General features: G+C 41.8%; 1 protein-coding gene across 4 annotated transcripts in view; it reads right to left on the bottom strand.

Moving 5' to 3' along the window:
* The window catches only part of scn8aa (sodium channel, voltage gated, type VIII, alpha subunit a), a gene marked incomplete at its 5' end in the record, with an annotated part of 58073 nt that overhangs the window by 36730 nt on the left and 3470 nt on the right, over nucleotides 1-17873 (bottom strand). For 3 of the 4 annotated variants that reach the window (XM_083768341.1, XM_083768342.1, XM_083768343.1), the window contains 6 exons: nucleotides 614-677; nucleotides 1056-1277; nucleotides 5027-5118; nucleotides 5568-5696; nucleotides 6272-6352; nucleotides 7960-8093. In XM_083768341.1, coding sequence (XP_083624467.1) covers nucleotides 614-677; nucleotides 1056-1277; nucleotides 5027-5118; nucleotides 5568-5696; nucleotides 6272-6352; nucleotides 7960-8093 — 722 coding nt within the window. Of the gene's footprint in view, nucleotides 1-613; nucleotides 678-1055; nucleotides 1278-4712; nucleotides 4805-5026; nucleotides 5119-5567; nucleotides 5697-6271; nucleotides 6353-7959; nucleotides 8094-17873 lie in introns of all 4 variants that reach the window. The other variant, XM_083768344.1, reaches the window with a different exon arrangement.

Genomic DNA, 17873 nt, shown 5'->3' with positions numbered 1-17873 from the left:
GGGGGGGTTAGTTTCATACATGTGAAGCCCTCCGGACAGCGCCTAACAGGGCATGGGGGGGGGTTAGTTTCATACATGTGTAGCCCTCCGGACAGCGCCTAACAGGGCATGGGGGGGGGGGTTTAGTTTCATACATGTGAAGCCCTCCGGACAGCGCCTAACAGGGCATGGGAGGGGTTTAGTTTCATACATGTGTAGCCCTCCGGACAGCGCCTAACAGGGCATGGGGGGGGGTTAGTTTCATACATGTGTAGCCCTCCGGACAGCGCCTAACAGGGCATGGGGGGGGGGGTTTAGTTTCATACATGTGAAGCCCTCCGGACAGCGCCTAACAGGGCATGGGGGGGGGTTAGTTTCATACATGTGTAGCCCTCCGGACAGCGCCTAACAGGGGATGGTGGGGGGGTTTAGTTTCATACATGTGTAGCCCTCCGGACAGTGCCTAACAGGGGATGGTGGGGGGGTTTAGTTTCATACATGTGTAGCCCAGGGGGTGGGGGATGATGAGTCATCGCAGGTTTGCATATGCTAGTCTGGCGTCAGGCAGACTGCTGACGGTAGCTCTTGGTGGCATCAGTGGCAGAAGAAGAGGGGGAGGGCAAAGGCTACTCACCCAGAGTCAGAGCTGTTCCCACAGAGCAGAGCATCCAGTTGGCCAGGCAAGACATAGAAATTGGCTGAGGAGAGCACAGACACAGAGCCAATATGAGTCATTTGTCCTTTGGCATCTACAGTGGTTCATTCATTTTCCTGCGACGTCTATTCAATATGTTCAAAACTCAACTTCCGTCTGCCCATGCATTTAATTTAATAATAATAATATTAATTAATTACCGTAATTTAATTTCAGGTTTTGTCCAAGAATGTATCATATAAGACATTTTATTTCTAGATTCAGTATATGGGATTGCCATTGTAGTGAAGTTATTATGTCTGATGGTTCTCAACAGAACGCATTGAAATGAAGCAAGATGAAATGACATAAAACTGATTTTGCTGTATCTGTCAATAGTTGAGTTTACAACACATCATGTGGCTGTACAGCATCTACTCACTATCGTTATTGATGTACTCTTTCCAGTCAAACCCCTTGCTCCCATTGGCCAGGTAGTTCACAGTGGAGTTGATTGGCCAGATCACACACTTCTGCCGCAGGTTGCCCATGAAGAGCTGGAGGCCGATAAGCGCAAAGACACTCAGGCAGAACACCGTCAGAATCATCACGTCCGACAGCTTCTTCACTGACTGGATCAAGGCGCCCACAATGGTCTTCAGACCTAGACGTAAGCCACGCACACAAATCCAGGACATGATGCGGCCGCTGCTAATGCCGGCCGTGCCTACCTATCTAATGTCCATCTAATGTCTCCCTAATTCAGTTGGAGGTACGGTACTGCAATGCTGTTGCATGTACACTACAGTAGTAATACTGAAGACACTAATCCTTTCTGGGGGAGTTTAGATTAGATTTAGGAAATAAGGGTCTGTCTGAAATGCTAGGCTGAATACCTGCATAAAAACTATCTAGACTCTACTTCTAAAGCAATAAATAATGCAGAAACATTTTAATATTTGCAAAAATAAAATGGTATTATGATTATATATATTAAAGGTGCAGAACACATGTGTGTGTTTACCTGCCCCGGTAGTGAGGGAGGCTCACAGGATTGCTGTACTGAATATATTGCAACTACATACACGGTACTGTATAGGTAGGTACTAGGTAGTCATATATTTTGGACAAAATCGACAAGACTAGACATACATAACATAATTTCTACAAACAAAACAAACAGTTAGTACTTGAGAGCATTCCCTTTCTTTTCTTTTTCAGAGCCATTATCTTCACAGCATCCAAACTTGGCAGAGTATCCAATTACACAAACAGGCTTTTATACTGGAGAATCACTACACACAGAGTCTCCTCTCAGCTAAAGAGGGGACGAGACTTCCAGAGAGATTTTTGCGCTGCACTGCCAATGATGGATGAAGAAAGACTCTGAAGAAGAGTGAGAGGAAATCCCATAGGAAAGAGAGCAGAGCGGCACGACAAGGGCAAAGGGGCCATGAGAGAGGGACGGTCAGAGGCACAGGCAGGGGACGGGGGCTAGAAACGGCATGCAAGTCATTTAAACTCCAAGGCTGAAAAGGAACAATTCAATGCCAGTGCCAATTGCACTTTCTTGAACTGCCTTGTTTGTGTGTGTATATATTTATTTATATATACAGTACCTATACATATGGGTATCCTTTGGGAAAAGCACTGACTCCCCTTACCCGAACCATGTATCCTATCCCATCCGCATCTTTTGCAAGAGACAAAATCGATTTACCTTCCAGACAGGCCTCCTCTGGCAGCATTCACTTGGGTCCCGCAAAAAACTCAAACAACATGGAACCAGGTTGGCCATCAGCCCCTGGCTGTTTGGTCTCTACAGATAGGCTTCATAAAGTGTACAAATACATATTCTTAAAAAGTGTGGTCAAATTTTTGGCTTGTATAAATATTTGTATATTCCCAGTAAAAATAACCTAATAAAGATTTAAAAAAAAAGTTAACTCCAGAGATTTACTCGACCCATGGATCAGGTCAATTGTCAATTTTGGACAAGCTAACATAATTAAGTCAATTGTCAATTTTGGATAAGCTAACAGCATCAGCTGAAATATTACATTACAATAATATGCCCAATTGCCCTGGAGATACTATTCTCAATTCAGGCCTTACATTTACAAACTGCATAAATTGTCATCTGGGTAAAAGTTGAATATCAAGCTACAACTATTGATTTAAAAAGATGAATAGATTTTCTAAATAACACCATTCCCCCATTATCCTTAAAGGTATATTCAGTGATTTCACTCAAAAAACCTTAGGTTTCGTTTTTGGCTGTGGGACCCAGCCTTTCGTCCAATCAGGATAGAGTCAAAAACGAAACCTAAGGTTTTTTGACCCCCAGGGGTTAACTGGGGACAGGGAGGAACTCCTTATATGGCCAGCACACTCTATAGTAGGGAGGATTATCACAACAAAACAAAAAAATAAGTGATATTTGAATTAAGTGAAATCACTGAATATACCTTTAATCTTCTGCCTGGCCCAACATACAGGCCCAACATACAGCCTGGTGACTTACGTTATGAGATGTAGTATACTTCACTAGATATTGTTATGCTTTATTTTTAATCTGTTAGTTTAATGTAATAAGACTGACTATACTATTACTCATATTACAATTGAGCTGAAAAATGTTAACGATGCAAGATAAATAAATAACTTCAACCATATTATCGGTACTTTAGTTGACTGGTGTTCCCCAGGGCTCTATACTAGGCCCCCTTCCTGATTTTGCTCTACAATCAAATAGCCAATCTACAAGCTCACAACATGTCCCAATTTGAAGATCTGCTATTTTTGCCACAAGGTGCACCCAATTACCACTAATGAAGTGCATGTGATGATTAGTCACTGCTGTTGACCCTGCCTTTCTTTACTTTGAATATAATGATGTTGGTTCCATTCATCAGCATTACACATGCCTGACATGAAGTCAATGTCCTTGACTGAACCTCTATTAAATCCTTTCTGAACAAGTGAAGACTAAAGATGTCCCCGATTCCTTAAGGAATACATGTCTACTCAACCAATGCACCTGTCACAAAGATTCACAAAGCCTTTTGAATGAGCCAATACAATTGTTGTTTTGATCAACATCTTCTGTCAGGTGATAGACAGATGTATGCAGGTCATTCAATCATTCCATCAGTATCCCTAAAAACGTCTACAATGCTGTTTCTTGTTCCACGTGATATCATTCAAGTAAGTTGTAAAAAAGAAAAAAGGCAAATCAAACTTCCAATGCCATTTGTCAGCCAAGCTCTTAGTAGGCTTATATTGTAAAGCAAGTGACTCAAAAGCATCATGCAGCATAAGAGAAATGTTCACAAACTAGGCTTGGCAGTCTTCATACATAAATAAATAATGGGTATATTCTGTGGGATCTCTCTAAGAGCTATGCCATTTCTCATCTGAACATCGACACAAGATTTCTCTTAAGTTTGAGGAGGAAGATTATTCTCCAATTAAATTGGTATAACCACAAAAATATATATTATTTGTATTTTAAAATTAAACACTTTAAGTGAGTTTATCACGTTTCCAATCCAAATATATCTTAATGATCCTCTTGTAACTGATAAGTACTCTTGTACTATAAGGATCTTGCTTTATAAATGTGTTGTTAGTGGTAATGTTCACAAATAATGTAAAAATAATTAAATACAATTCAATATTTGGCTGAATGCCATGGTACCTTTAGGGTAGTGTTAAAAATAATACTTTATATTCTATCAAATTTACTAGGACATGGACATAGTCTATTCCAAAAGCTAGTAAGCTAGTGAACAGAGCCATTTTCTGAGGAAAACCACAGCTGCCTTTGGAAAGAAGCCTCAGAATGAGAGTGCTACAGGGGCAAAAGAGAGTGCAGACACTTTGGTGGAGGCCCTAGAATAGACTGCAAAGCCTATCAAAAATGTATTAGTACCATTTTTGATAATTTTCAGAGGGAAAAAAAATAAAAATGGGTTGCCTCCAATTAGTATTTTTTATTGTTTTGGTCACTGTCAATAAATCATAATCGTAATCATAATAGTGAGTAGAAAAAGAAAAGGGTGAGAGGGTCAGCCTTAGTGTTTAAACTGAGTCTCACCTGGAATGACAGAGATAGTTTTCAATGCTCGGAGAACTCTGAACGTTCTCAGCGCAGATACATTGCCCAGGTCCACAAACTCTGTTACATATCTGGAATAGGGGAAGGATCACACACAGAACAGACACCAATGACAAAACCACACACGCAAGAGCACAACACCACCGAACCAGAAGGAACGACGCCACTCACAGAGCCTGTCCACGAAGGAGGAGGAAGGAGGAGGGGGCGGACGTGAGGAAATAAAGGAAAGATAGAAGACACGCACACCTAACACCAACCCCGCCCTCGACCCCACCCCAATCCTGTCTTACCTGGAATTACAGAAATAGTTTTCAATGCCCTCAACACCCTGAACGTGCGCAGAGCTGAGACATTGCCTAGGTTTACAAACTCTGTTATATACCTGCAGGATCAAACCACAGTTACAACAGCTCATTATTTACATGCACACAGATGGTGAAAACCTATAAAGGAGCCAGGATGGAAACTAATGGGTGAGATCATGTCAGCAGTGGGCAGGACGACACGGTGCCTCAAACTGGACAGAAGGAAGGTAAATTACAGAGGACGAGAAAGATTGAAAGATAAATCAGATGGATGGACGTGAGTTGTCTGCAGAGAGGCTGCTGAGTGTCTGATGGAAGCGTTCCATCCAACAGTGAAGTCAGTGGAAACTCAGATCGACAGAGGAAATGGATGTGATATTAAAGAAAGAAAGAAAGAATATACATCATTGAATATATTTTCAATCTGATTATTTGTCATCATGTTTGTAAAGACAAAATTAGAGATTAAAATGGCATAGAGAACATTACATAGTCAAGAAAAAGAGACATTTTTAAAAGTACTTACGCCATAGAAATGACCATGAAGTCCAGCCAGTTCCATGGGTCTCTAAGGAATGTAAAACCGTCTATACAGAATCCTCGTGCACAGATCTTTACAAGAGACTCAAACGTATAAATTCCAGTGAATGTGTACCTGGAAGACAAAAATGTTTTACAGAATTAGTAGGGCAAACTGGCTGGATCAAGGCTTAGTGATTTTCTAAATGTGTCTCATGCTCTCATTAGCTGGATAAATACCAAAACAGAGTAGAGAGGGTAAAGACGTGTGATGGGTAATGCAAGTCGCTTGCCAAAAAATGACACATGATTTCACGGTCATATGGTTAATTCAGGGCTCAGCACACTACAGGATATTCGGGGGGATTTGGGGGGAATGCCCGACCCGTTCTACTGGGAGGGGTGTTCCCCGTTTTTAGCCTGATCTGAATCAATTAACTGTAAAGTGTAAAGATTATCCTATAAAGTAAACGGTTCACAGATCTAAGCTTAAACCCCCCGATTTGCTCACAGAAGATCGGGGCCACCCCGACAAATTATTAAACATGTTTTATATTTATCTGGATGATTACATCACTGTCTGAGCCATTACCATCAAGGATAATTGAGAATGCATACTTCTATAGCGCATGCATACGTACATGTTTAGTGTATTTTTAGTGCATGTGTACAGTACATGTTTAGTGCATGCGTGAGTGCGTGTGTACTTACTCTACTTGTTTGGACCACTCGGGAGGATCACTAAAAGTCATGAATATGCAGTTGGTCAAAATAGTAGTCATGATGATCACACTGAAAAGAGTGGGTTAGTAGTCAAGGAAAATATCAAAATAGAGGAAAAACAACACACAACACACCACTCTGACACACCACTTAAGGCTAAAGTGGCAAAACAGCTGCTATGAACCAATAATGTGATTTCTACAGGCAGATTAATGCTAAATTGCTAACTAATTCTAAAGCTTGAGCAGCACTTTTAGAAAACCTCCAAGCAGCACATAACAGCTGGTGGATAAGAGTACATGCTTGCCACACAGGTTGCCACAAAAGCCATTATTTTACCCATGAAATATTCAAATGATATACGGTGGAAGTTTAGTACATGGTTCATTCTCAACACGAACACAAAAAGAACTGTGCTCATTCTCAACACGAACACAAAAAGAACTGTGAGCTCATTCTCAACACAGACAGAAGTGTGCTTCTCCATACACTTTCACACCGGCATCAAGGTGTTGAGGTTATAACAAGCCTGATCTAAAAATTTACTTACTGATAAGCTCACAGAAACGTCACATTTGTCATCGGTGTGATACAACTAAGCCTAAATCAAGCGTGATTAGTCAGTAATAGCACATGGCATTTAGCCATGATGACTGAAACCTCAACTCAACCTTATGTACTGCATCATCAAACACACACACGCGCGCGCAACCCAAATTAGTTTTGAACAATGTATGCATAATTTATATGCAGTAGGTATACAGCCTACTGTAGTAGGAATTGGCTTGCAGATTGTCGGTCAAAATGTGTTTAACAGAGTCTGTAGCAAAGCCGTTGGATGAGGCCTAGTATCATATGGGAATTGGTTTCAGTGTCATTTTCAACATCCAGTAAATCAGTGGTCCAACTTGACCTACTTTCTTGGAGGAGGATTGCTTAGATTAGCCACAGCCAGTGCTATGATTTGTGCCTTTCTTTCCATTTCTTTAATTGAAGCTTCTCTCTACAGAAGAGCGATATGACACTGGCCTCCGGCTAGACTGGCCGCATGCTCTGAACGCCTGTGTGAGAATGAGGGCATAGTATTTAACCAATGAACACTGTTCATTGGTTAAGGCTGGTTGGGCATCGATAATGAGTGATTGTGTCTGTACTTCTATTATGATAAATACAATCGAGCATTGATTTAACCCCGTATTTAAGAGTTACTTTAGGTTTAGGACAGTAGGTTGTGGGTTCGAATCAATTGTACATCCGGCTTTGTCAGGCGACTATGCGAATACAATTGGCCCATGATTGGCAGAGGGAAGCCGGGGGAGGGTGATATTGGTCATTGCACGTACTCCTACAGGCTGGGGCAGCAGTGTGTGGGGAGGAATTAACGAGGACTAAATTGGGGAGAAAAAGGGGGTAACAACAATTTACTACTCTTGCTACCTGGTTACTGTAGCTTGATTAACTGTACACAACCTGTCCAGTATAGCAGTCTAATGCTTCATTTATGAAGAAATTACAAGCTCATAAAGCTTGTAAATCTTCTGTGTTTGGTGCACAGAAGACAATGTATAAATCAATCTAAACACTGAACATCATTTAGTAGCATTAAGACAGAGGTAACGTCATCATGAATAATAGACATGGACAGGAAACACTTTTGTCTCCAACTGTTGAGACACCAATTGAAAGGATATGAATGTATCAAAATTTTAATAGCTATTCGCCTAAAGATGTTAAAAGGACTTATGAAGTACAAGGCAGGGTTGGCACTAAAGCGGAAGATTGTCTTCCCTTTATTTAACACTATAAATGTCTGTGGAGAGAAGGAAAAAGAGGGAGGACAGAGGGGGAGAGAGGGAGGAAAGAGTGACAGAGAGAAATAACTGTTATATTATACGTGTGCACTGATATACATGTTCATAATAATATAACAAATCATATAACAGTATAGTGTCTAAAACAGGTGTAAAACAAGTACACTGCACATATTGTTTATAAGAAGACAATAGGAAGCTGTTGCAGATTAATTAATTAATTTAAACAATGCAATCATTTTGCACAGTACCATTAGTAATCATTAAGTACAGCACCAATAAATGGTGCATATATATAGTGCTTTTATCCAAGGCGCTTTACAGAGATTGTGCATTACATTACATTACACCCATTCACGCATGAGACGCACACATTCACACACCGATGCCGGAGGAAACCATGCAAGGCACCAACCTGCCAACCTGCACATCAGGAGTAATTAGGGATTCAGAGTCTTGCTCAACGACACTTCGACACTAACTCTGCATGGAGGAGCCTGTGTTTGAACTGGGGAACTTGCGGTTCCTATCCGTAATAATGTACCATAAGATCTTTCTCCACATCTATCCACATGTGCAAACAAAACAAACTCATAATTCATATATACTGTATACATATTGAGTTTCTGTAAGAACAAAGTACTGGAAACATATCTTCCCATTTTAATACAGTAAAAATGGCTGATGGAGTCTGGATTGTTTTGCAACATCAACTAGTTGTTTTCCCCTGTCAAATAATTACAATGTTTGTTTCTCTACCGGAAATGTTGGGCATAACATGTACAAGAGCCTGCTTGCTTGACTGGCTGTCATGGCAGTGGTGGTGGGGGCTGGCAACCTCTTTCAGTGGATAACCTCATAATTGTTTGAATAAAACATGGAGATTTGCATTAAACTTTAATGAGTCTTTATGAGTCTGTGCATTTGCAGAAAGTGATGTGTAGCCTTGTGCTTTTAACAAGGCATCCTCCCCCCCTGCATTAAGCCCTACACAGCCTACAGAGCTGCTAGCCTCATGCTAAGGACTGAAAACAGCGGTGTCAGAGCCAGAGGTGAGAGAGAAGAAGACGAAGAAAAATTATAGGAAGAAGAACGAGATATGGGGGAGTGGAGGAGGGGGAGAGTGCCCTAGCCTCAAGGGGAGGCCTTGTAGCTGGATCCTTACTGAGGTAAAGTAACATACACTGCCAGAATACATATAGTCAACATGATGTCACATGCTGTACTATGACTATATGTACAGCACTATATTACACTATATGCATTCAAACAAGGCTAATCCTACTAGAATCGAGGTTTCTCGTTAACACAACATACTTTGTCTCCCACTGAAAATATCCGACCTTTAAGCTCACAACCTGTAGTGAGGTATAGATCTGCTATTCATGGGGCGAGACACCGGCGCGCAACTACTGCGAGTACAAATCGGGCGTAAACATAAATTATTTGAGACTATTCAAACCACCGAGTGGAACTGGGGAGACTTTCAGGCCAGAGGCCGAGACATGTTCAACACTAATTTGACTGGAATCCACAGACAGCGCAGCTAAAAGTTACGCATGTCAAGTACAGTAAGTCATGAATCATGATTAGATCATCTCTCTCTCTCACATACTCTCCCAGTCGCCATCTCAATCGCCATCAGACACAGAACAGCAACCTGGGCACAAAGCATTGAGGGTTTCTAAACGCTGTCAACATTATCTCACTCAGCAGTATGGCCAGCTATAGGCCTAGTGATGCACTTGGAAATGCTCCAGTTGCCATTTGAAGAAGCCAAGAATACCAGCATGACATTTCAGTTGAATAGAGCCGTTGTGCACATACACATATGCCGTGTGCATATGTTTAACCAGCACACACAACAACCATGCATGCATGTGCATACACTACACTCGGGCATACAGTACAGTATGTGTGCATGTAAATGAACAGAATTAAAAGTCTACAGGATTTACTGTAGTCTACAGTAAATGGAAAATAGGAGCATTTACACGACTCTTCTACTCTTTCAGAGACACACACACACACACACACACACACACACACACACACACACACACACACACACACACACACACACACACACACACACACACACGGTATGTAGGAAGGAGTCCTTTCTTTAACGCATGACTAAACTGCTGCAAAGCTACTGAAAATTTCATAATCCAGAGGAGGAGATGAGAGGAGAGGGACAGAGTGAGTGAGTGGAGCAGGCAGGCAGTAGACTGGAGAGATGCAGGGCAGGGAGAAGCTAGGGGGGATGGGTGGGAGGCAGAGGGAACACGGCCTCGGCACAGAGGCTCCAGTCATCCGGCAGCATCTTTCTGCATCTGTGTGGACCACAGCGGCCCATCCGTAAAGACCTGCTTTGAACCCCCGTCCGTTGCCTTCTTCACCCATCACGGAATCTGATGTGGCACGGCCACAGCGACAGCCACTGCCTCAGCCCCGTTCGCCACTGCTCCAGCCATTTCACCAGTCATGTGGTTTGACTGTTGTCTGTCACAGCAGAGTGAACACTTTACAAAGCGTTGCATTCTTGACAGAATCTGCTTTAGGATGAAATGGTGGTGTCGGTGTATGTAAGCGCTTGAATTCTTTCTCTGCTGCTGCCTGTGGCTGCTTTCTTTTTGTCCTTCAAATGCTGTAGCATGGCTGACTAGAGCATCTTAAACCGCACTGTGTTTTTGTGTGATGTTTCTGTAAAACAATGCACGGTGTAACCTTTAACCGATTTTGGGCGGGAACGCCTTTTGGTGTTTTAAGCATTATGTTATACTTTAGCTAGAAAAATAGCAGATCTACAAGCTCATAGCTACGAGCTTGTCGATATGCAAATTTTTTTAAATCTTCAAAATGTGGCGCAAATCGTTTCAGAGCGAATGTTTTTAACTCAAATCTTTGCTTCTGGGAGGGTCCCTGGAACTACATATTTTCAGATGGGGGGGTCGGCGGTCAATTACATATAATTTTTGGGGTCCTTTGAGAACCACTGACAGAGAAACAGGTGATGATGAACATGATTTAGAAGACATTTTGTAGAATCTAATGTCAGGTCCAAATGGGTTAAGGACCTACACAGTAAAGACACATTTCAGTAACATCTTTGACTGACTGTAGGGGTAGAGCAATGATGATCATGCATCCTTGCACACATCTTCCAATTTGCCCTGTCCTCACCTCATCTCCCCCTCCCTCTCTCTCTCTTTTCCCTCAATCTACCTCTCTCTCTCATTCTCCCCCCGCCCCTCTCCCTCTCTCTCACCCCCTCCCTCTCTTCTCTCCCTGAGAACGACCTGTTTCAGTAGTACTAGCTAGTACAACATTGTGCTATACCGATATACGCCTACAGCTAAGCTAGGCCTATCCTAATGCAAATCATCCAAGACTGCATGTCCCAGCCCTATAACACTGCTCAGGGTGGGTAAGTGGGGAGTATCCATCCTTTCATCCACATCTGCCCCTCTCTCCTCCTTGCATGGAACACACCATTGTATCACATAACTTTGTTGAATAACAGCAAAAGCAGCTAATAAAATATTTTAAATCCCTTTAGTTTTTTTTTAAGCCTGTCAGGGGTTTATTTTATGATGAGGTCCGAGGACCACCTCACAATATCCCTTACAAGACCACAGTCAAATCCTCATTGGTGATTTATCCATTTGTAACACAGTGTACAAAATACAAATTGAAGCTATTTGCGCACGTTGAGCTAAAATAACACACATTTTTACAGTGTGGCTGCTAGCTCTTCGTGACAAAGACATACAAGACACCTTCCTTCCCACCAAGGTCAATACCTGGTCTGACGTAACGGCTGAACAGAACGCCAGCAGCATCCACGCACTCCCACTGGCAATTCAAGGAGACTAGCTTGAGGTGCTCCTCATAATGTGATTAGGACAGCGGTGCCGGTGCTGTCAGTGGCAGAAAGGCAGACTTGGAGCCTTCAAATTAAAACCGTCAGTGTTTACCTCAGAGACAGAGTGCGTACAAATGTACAAATTGCACAAGCTCTCGATGCATCGTGATAAATCTTGTATATCTGCTATTTTCGCAGAATGTTCGCCTATATCATAACTTTACTAATAGGAATACTAGGGTTCATGTGGTTAATGATCTGTGCATTGTTTGGACTCTCAGTGTACATACATTAACACTGTAGGGTAGGCTACTGTATGTGCAAGAGAAGGACAAACACAAACACAGCAACATCATGGAAGGTTGCGTGGCTCCAGAAGGAGAGACAGTTAAATCCGCTAGCGACTACCGACTGTCTAGAAGCTTCCATGAGAACAAAGTAGGAACGTGAGTGGAAATGCAAGAGCGAACTGTGCATTAGTGAGTGACGGCATATCAACAGTCCAGCCCTGGCTCCACATTTCAGACAGCAACAGAACCTTGTTTCCTTCTTGTGCACTGCTGAACTAGTGGTGTTGCATAACTGACAGCATGTGCTGTGTGAGTGAGGGAGGTCGTCTGAGACACACAGATGGAAAGAAACAGACACCGACATTCTCACACACACACACACACACACACACACACACACACACACACACACACACACACACACACACACACACACACACACACACACACACAGCGTGACAGATTTGTCATATTGAGAAGCCATATTCTGTGCAATACACATCCAAAGAACAGTTGCATGCATGCACATTGCACAAGAAGTGCGTTTCTCCACAGCACTCTAGATTCTCAGCCATTTTTCTAAAATACAATACACCCTGTTTTGTTGACAAGCGTGACCGAGCTAATAACATTACGATAACAAATATAGGCTCAGATGATAGCCATAATTTAAGGTAGACATATGTTTAGTTTTTTAGGGGCTAAATACCATTGACAATGATGGACAATATTGAGTGTTTGTACAAACATTGCGTAACACAAACATTGATGGCGAATGAGATGATGTATGATGATAAGAGCACCCCTCACTTCACACGGGTGTGATTTTTGAGGGGTGCTAGCCCCTCCTATATACAGCTTTTGTCCCCACACGTCTCAATATTTGCCATTACAATGAAAGGAGAAATTAGGTCAAATGTCCGCCAAATATGACATATATTTGTGGCAACATGACATTAAATGCCATTAACAATGAAGGGAAAATGTACGTCATATGTAGACGAGCAAATCGGCTGACCAATCACTATACAGCTTTTATCCCCACACGTCTCAATATTTGCCATTGACAATGAAAGGAGAAATTAGGTCATATGTGCTATCATATATGAGGTTTTATGGTACAATTGTCATTCGCAATTGCATAAACTTAACCACTGCAGATTGCAGCAGTATAAACTGAATAGGAAATAGAAAATGTAACATTTAAAACTTAAAAACAGACATGACTCAATATGACAACAAGACAATTCCCCACTATGCTATAGATATGCACATGCCTAAAGTGAATGGCAAATTGAGTGTCAAATAGAGTGGCAAAGTGAAAAGTTAATGCAATCAGATTGACTTTTCTGTTTGAATAAACAGAAAGTCGTTTTTTTCCACTGAGTAGGCGTTCCCGCATAACTTCCAGGTATGATGATGATGTCACGTGCATATTGTACACTTTATTCACTAAATGAGGAGCCAAATAACATCACAGCATCACCCCATTATATGATCAAAAATATGAAATATGAGATAACACACTATTTTGGTGATATTGCTGTCTGCTGAGCCATATTATGTAAACACTAGCCTATAGTGAACTCTGATTACCGGTAAGACTAATTCATACAATACAACAGAGTCAGCCTTTGAGCTTGTAGATCTGCCATTTTCGGTTCTGTCGTATGTGTACAAATTATGCAATAGGCTTAGAGCTTCAATTTGCTACATGAAATTATACATGAACATAATTCATGTTTAGGTAAAGGTGACCACTATGAGATCTACACTGTGATTTACCCGTCATATGACAGAAAATACAAACATTGGCAGGCTCCAATTAACAATGTTAACTTACTGGCGCTTAAGCCCCATGCAAGGCCCGCAGCTTGCAGGGCCCTATGTGTGAGACTATTTCAAATAGGTATACAAACAATTCATTCTCCTTCTTTGGTCTAAACTCTGTCCTGGGCAGTGTAAGACGTAATTCATGAAATAGATTTGAGCAGTAAGGTATTAACCACTCGTGGAGCATATAACTGTATGGGACCAGCGCTTAGGGGCATCGGCTGTGCACTGAATGCATGCGCGTTCATTCACTGGGCGCGCAAATGCAAAAAGTGTCATTCTTGATTATTGTGTTACACGCACACGAATCATGGGGTCTTTTGATTTGGTGTAGCACCAGAGCCCTCAGAGGGGTTGATTCTGTTATGTTGGGGAACTATTGCTCAGATCAGCCAAACGTTTCACTGTGAGTATATGAATACTGCAACTTTCCTACACTGCAACAGAACCATATTCCTACTCAGAAAATTAGAGAACATAATATATATACACAGCAGGTTTCTCCCTAATTCACAACATAAATCCTGTACCACTTATAATATCTATAGGCTTAGGCTATACTTTGTTGAACAGGGTCTGGGTCTGTACTTGGCACTGTCCCTTTTTCTCTATACATGAAATGAGATGAGATCTACAGGCTCACGGTGTCCGCAAATTGTGGTGCATCGTGAGCTTGTAGATCTGCCATTTTTGATGAATGTTCGCCTATGATGATATGCCCAGAATGGGGACACTATGAGTTCATCTGTGCATTGTTTCATAGGTAAGACCAAGTCAAAACCTTGAACCTACATTCATCTCCTGCAGGGGTTTTCAACTGATTATGAACCAGGGACGGACCACAACCCTGACTAAGGATCAACCTGGGGACCACTCTTGTGTTGGGAGGGGATATGGGCGTATTGTGGGGGGGAGAGGCTTGAAATGAAATATTGACTGTTAAGGGCTTAATTTAATTTGTTAATTTGAGGTGAATTAAATCAAGCCCTTATAGGGAGTCAGGGACCAGTCGAAATTTAGGAAAAGGTGGGCCTGGAGAAAGATAGGAGACGGTGATGCTTTTCTAATTTTAGTCAGAGGGAGGGTGAGCTAATTTCACTTCGAGTCCGAGGGTAATTATTTTGATAATAAATAGGGCTTTATATATCCATGTTTTACTACAGCTTTTCTGAATTCAGTTGAACTTTGGCTAACGATACCCCTCTGTTGCTTTCACTTGCTACTTCCCAACAACATCCTCGCTGTTGGGCAGTTTCTCAGATGAAGGCTGGCTATGCGAGGCTACAGTTTCTCATTGTTCCTGCTATGTGTCAATCATTGTGATTGGCCTATCCAGACACTGGGCGTGTGCAGTTTTCTTTTCACACCTGAGACACAGCTGTCTCCTCTGTGTGTCCTGTCTCTTCTGTGACGTGTCTCTTCACGTGGTTTGGCTGTCTTCTGCCCCCCCCCCCCCCTCCATGCAACAAGGTTGTGTCATCAAACCACGTGACTCCCATTGGAAATGCATTGTGAGCTGTGCGACACACAGAAGAGACAGGACACTGAGGACACACAGAGGAGACAGTTGTGTCTCAGGTGTGAACGGCCCCTTACAGAGACAGACAAGTCCGTCGTCTGTCTGTAGTCCCTCCTAATCCTATCCACATCACTGGCCACTCTCTTCATACCGACCAAGGTTTGACCCCGAAACAATATTAACTAAAAAGTATGCTAACAGAAGGTTTTTTTTCCGCCCATGCGTGTTCCCTCTCTCTGTGTCTTGCCCCTCCCGTTTAATGTTTGTCTTTAGTTCAATGTTTGTTATGTAAATGCATTGACAATGAAGGGAAAATGTACATCATAATGTGTAATTTTATATTGTCTCTTTATTGTTAATGGTGTTTGATGTTTGTGTTTGCAACGTTTGTTTTACATCATCATTACATCACCTAATTAACACGAGATAGACTTTAATATATTAGAGCCCCTCACTTCACACGGGGTGTGATTTTTAATGCTGGAGCTGGCGAAAACGTCTGGGAACTCGGATTACTCTCGTTGACGGTTCTGGCCCTCCTCTCCACTGACTCCCTCGGCTCGGCTAGTGCTATCTATCTTTCTATCATGGATTGGATCTATGACATATGTGCATTGTGCGTAACCACACCACTTCACACCTACTACACAGCTTTACAAAGTTGCCTAGTGTCAATAGCGTATATAAATGGGCTATTGTTGTGTGACCAGCTAAATAATATAGACAAGACGTGAGCGGCGCTAGTTTCGGTAGTAACTCCCACAACTAGGCTTGGGCGATATTGATTTTTGGATATCGGTATTGATACCGTGAATAATATCGCGATTATCGGTATTATCGATTATCAGCCTTTTTAATTTGGCTGGAACCCGAAATGCTGCCAAACAGCAGTATTTCCAGATGTTTTTTTATGAACCAACTTGCTAGGACTCGTTACTCTCACCGGCGCCATGTTTTGTTTACTTTCCTGGGCGGAGGCGGTCCGACAACGCTGCTGTCGCCTCGTTGCCGTAATTCAGCGTCGGTGCCAGTCAATGCATGGACACTAAGTTATTAGGCAAATTATAGTCGTTTAAAATGAAATACTTGTAAATTCATCACACAGACACACACATACAGTTATGTAGATGTTTATTTAAAAGAAAATCCATATTTACATGACGGTAAAATTATGATATTGGGTATTATTTTCGATATTATTCGATATTCGATTTCGATATTATTTATATAGTCCACGATATTACCGATATTGATTTTAAATATCGCGATAAACGATAATATCGATATATTGCCCAAGCCTACCCACAACCCCCGTTTTTTCTATCTACACATCTAGGGGCCACAATCTGCATTCAAAGATGTTCCTACAAGCTTTGTCATTGTTCGGAAAAAAAAAAACCCTGGTTGAAATGACTCAGTCACTGACAAATCAGAAAGTAGACAGGCAAATCAACCAATGACAAAGCAGCAAGGAAAATCTTTGAATGTGTCACAGAGACTACATTTTTTTGGGAGCGTTTTACCCATTGCTGGCTCTCTGAATTCAGTTTAGCCGTGACGTGAGCGCCCCCTCCAGAGATACTTCCGGGTCCTACTTTTGTGTCACTTTTGTGTCCCCATAGAGTTATACTGTGACGCTCCGTCGGATTAAATCTGAGACGAAAACAACCACGAAAGCTGCTGCTCTCCCAAATCTGGCTGTGACAGGCCGTCTGCCCCACACGGAATACTATCGCCATTTTATTTCATTGTGTCAACTAAATCCTCATTAATTGCAAACTAGATTCAACATACTCAAGCCTGCACACATTCTAAATATGCCCCCGAAATATTGTACTGAGCAAATGGACTGTTACCACCTTCAATAATAATGATAATAATAGTCTTTATTGTCTACACATTATATATTTTCTTTCTTATGGACACTTGTACAAAACATTAATAATTCTACTTGAGTTGGCAGCATTAAGACCCATTTTAACCCTCAGTGGCTTCCTTTCTGAAAAATAACGTCATTGTAAAAAGATTCACGCGTTTAGATATTCTATTTAAAATTAGAAGCGGACGGGAGCTGGTGCCACTTGGACCCGGACGTAACGTAGCACTAGAAAATGACGTCGGACTTAAATACTGAATACCAAAACAAAAAGAAAAAAAAGAAAGTCATTAAAATGTTGACATATAAGCTTTAACAGCTTTAACAGTCATTATTTAGCTGACATATGCTAGTGGTCCAGACCCTCAAAAAGATTGAGAACCACTGATCTAT

Source organism: Protomyctophum parallelum (assembly GCF_964188405.1).
Source record: "Protomyctophum parallelum genome assembly, chromosome: 7".
NCBI lineage: Eukaryota > Metazoa > Chordata > Actinopteri > Myctophiformes > Myctophidae > Protomyctophum > Protomyctophum parallelum.
Note: the sequence above shows the minus strand (reverse complement) of the source record. Positions and strands in the feature narration are given on the sequence as shown.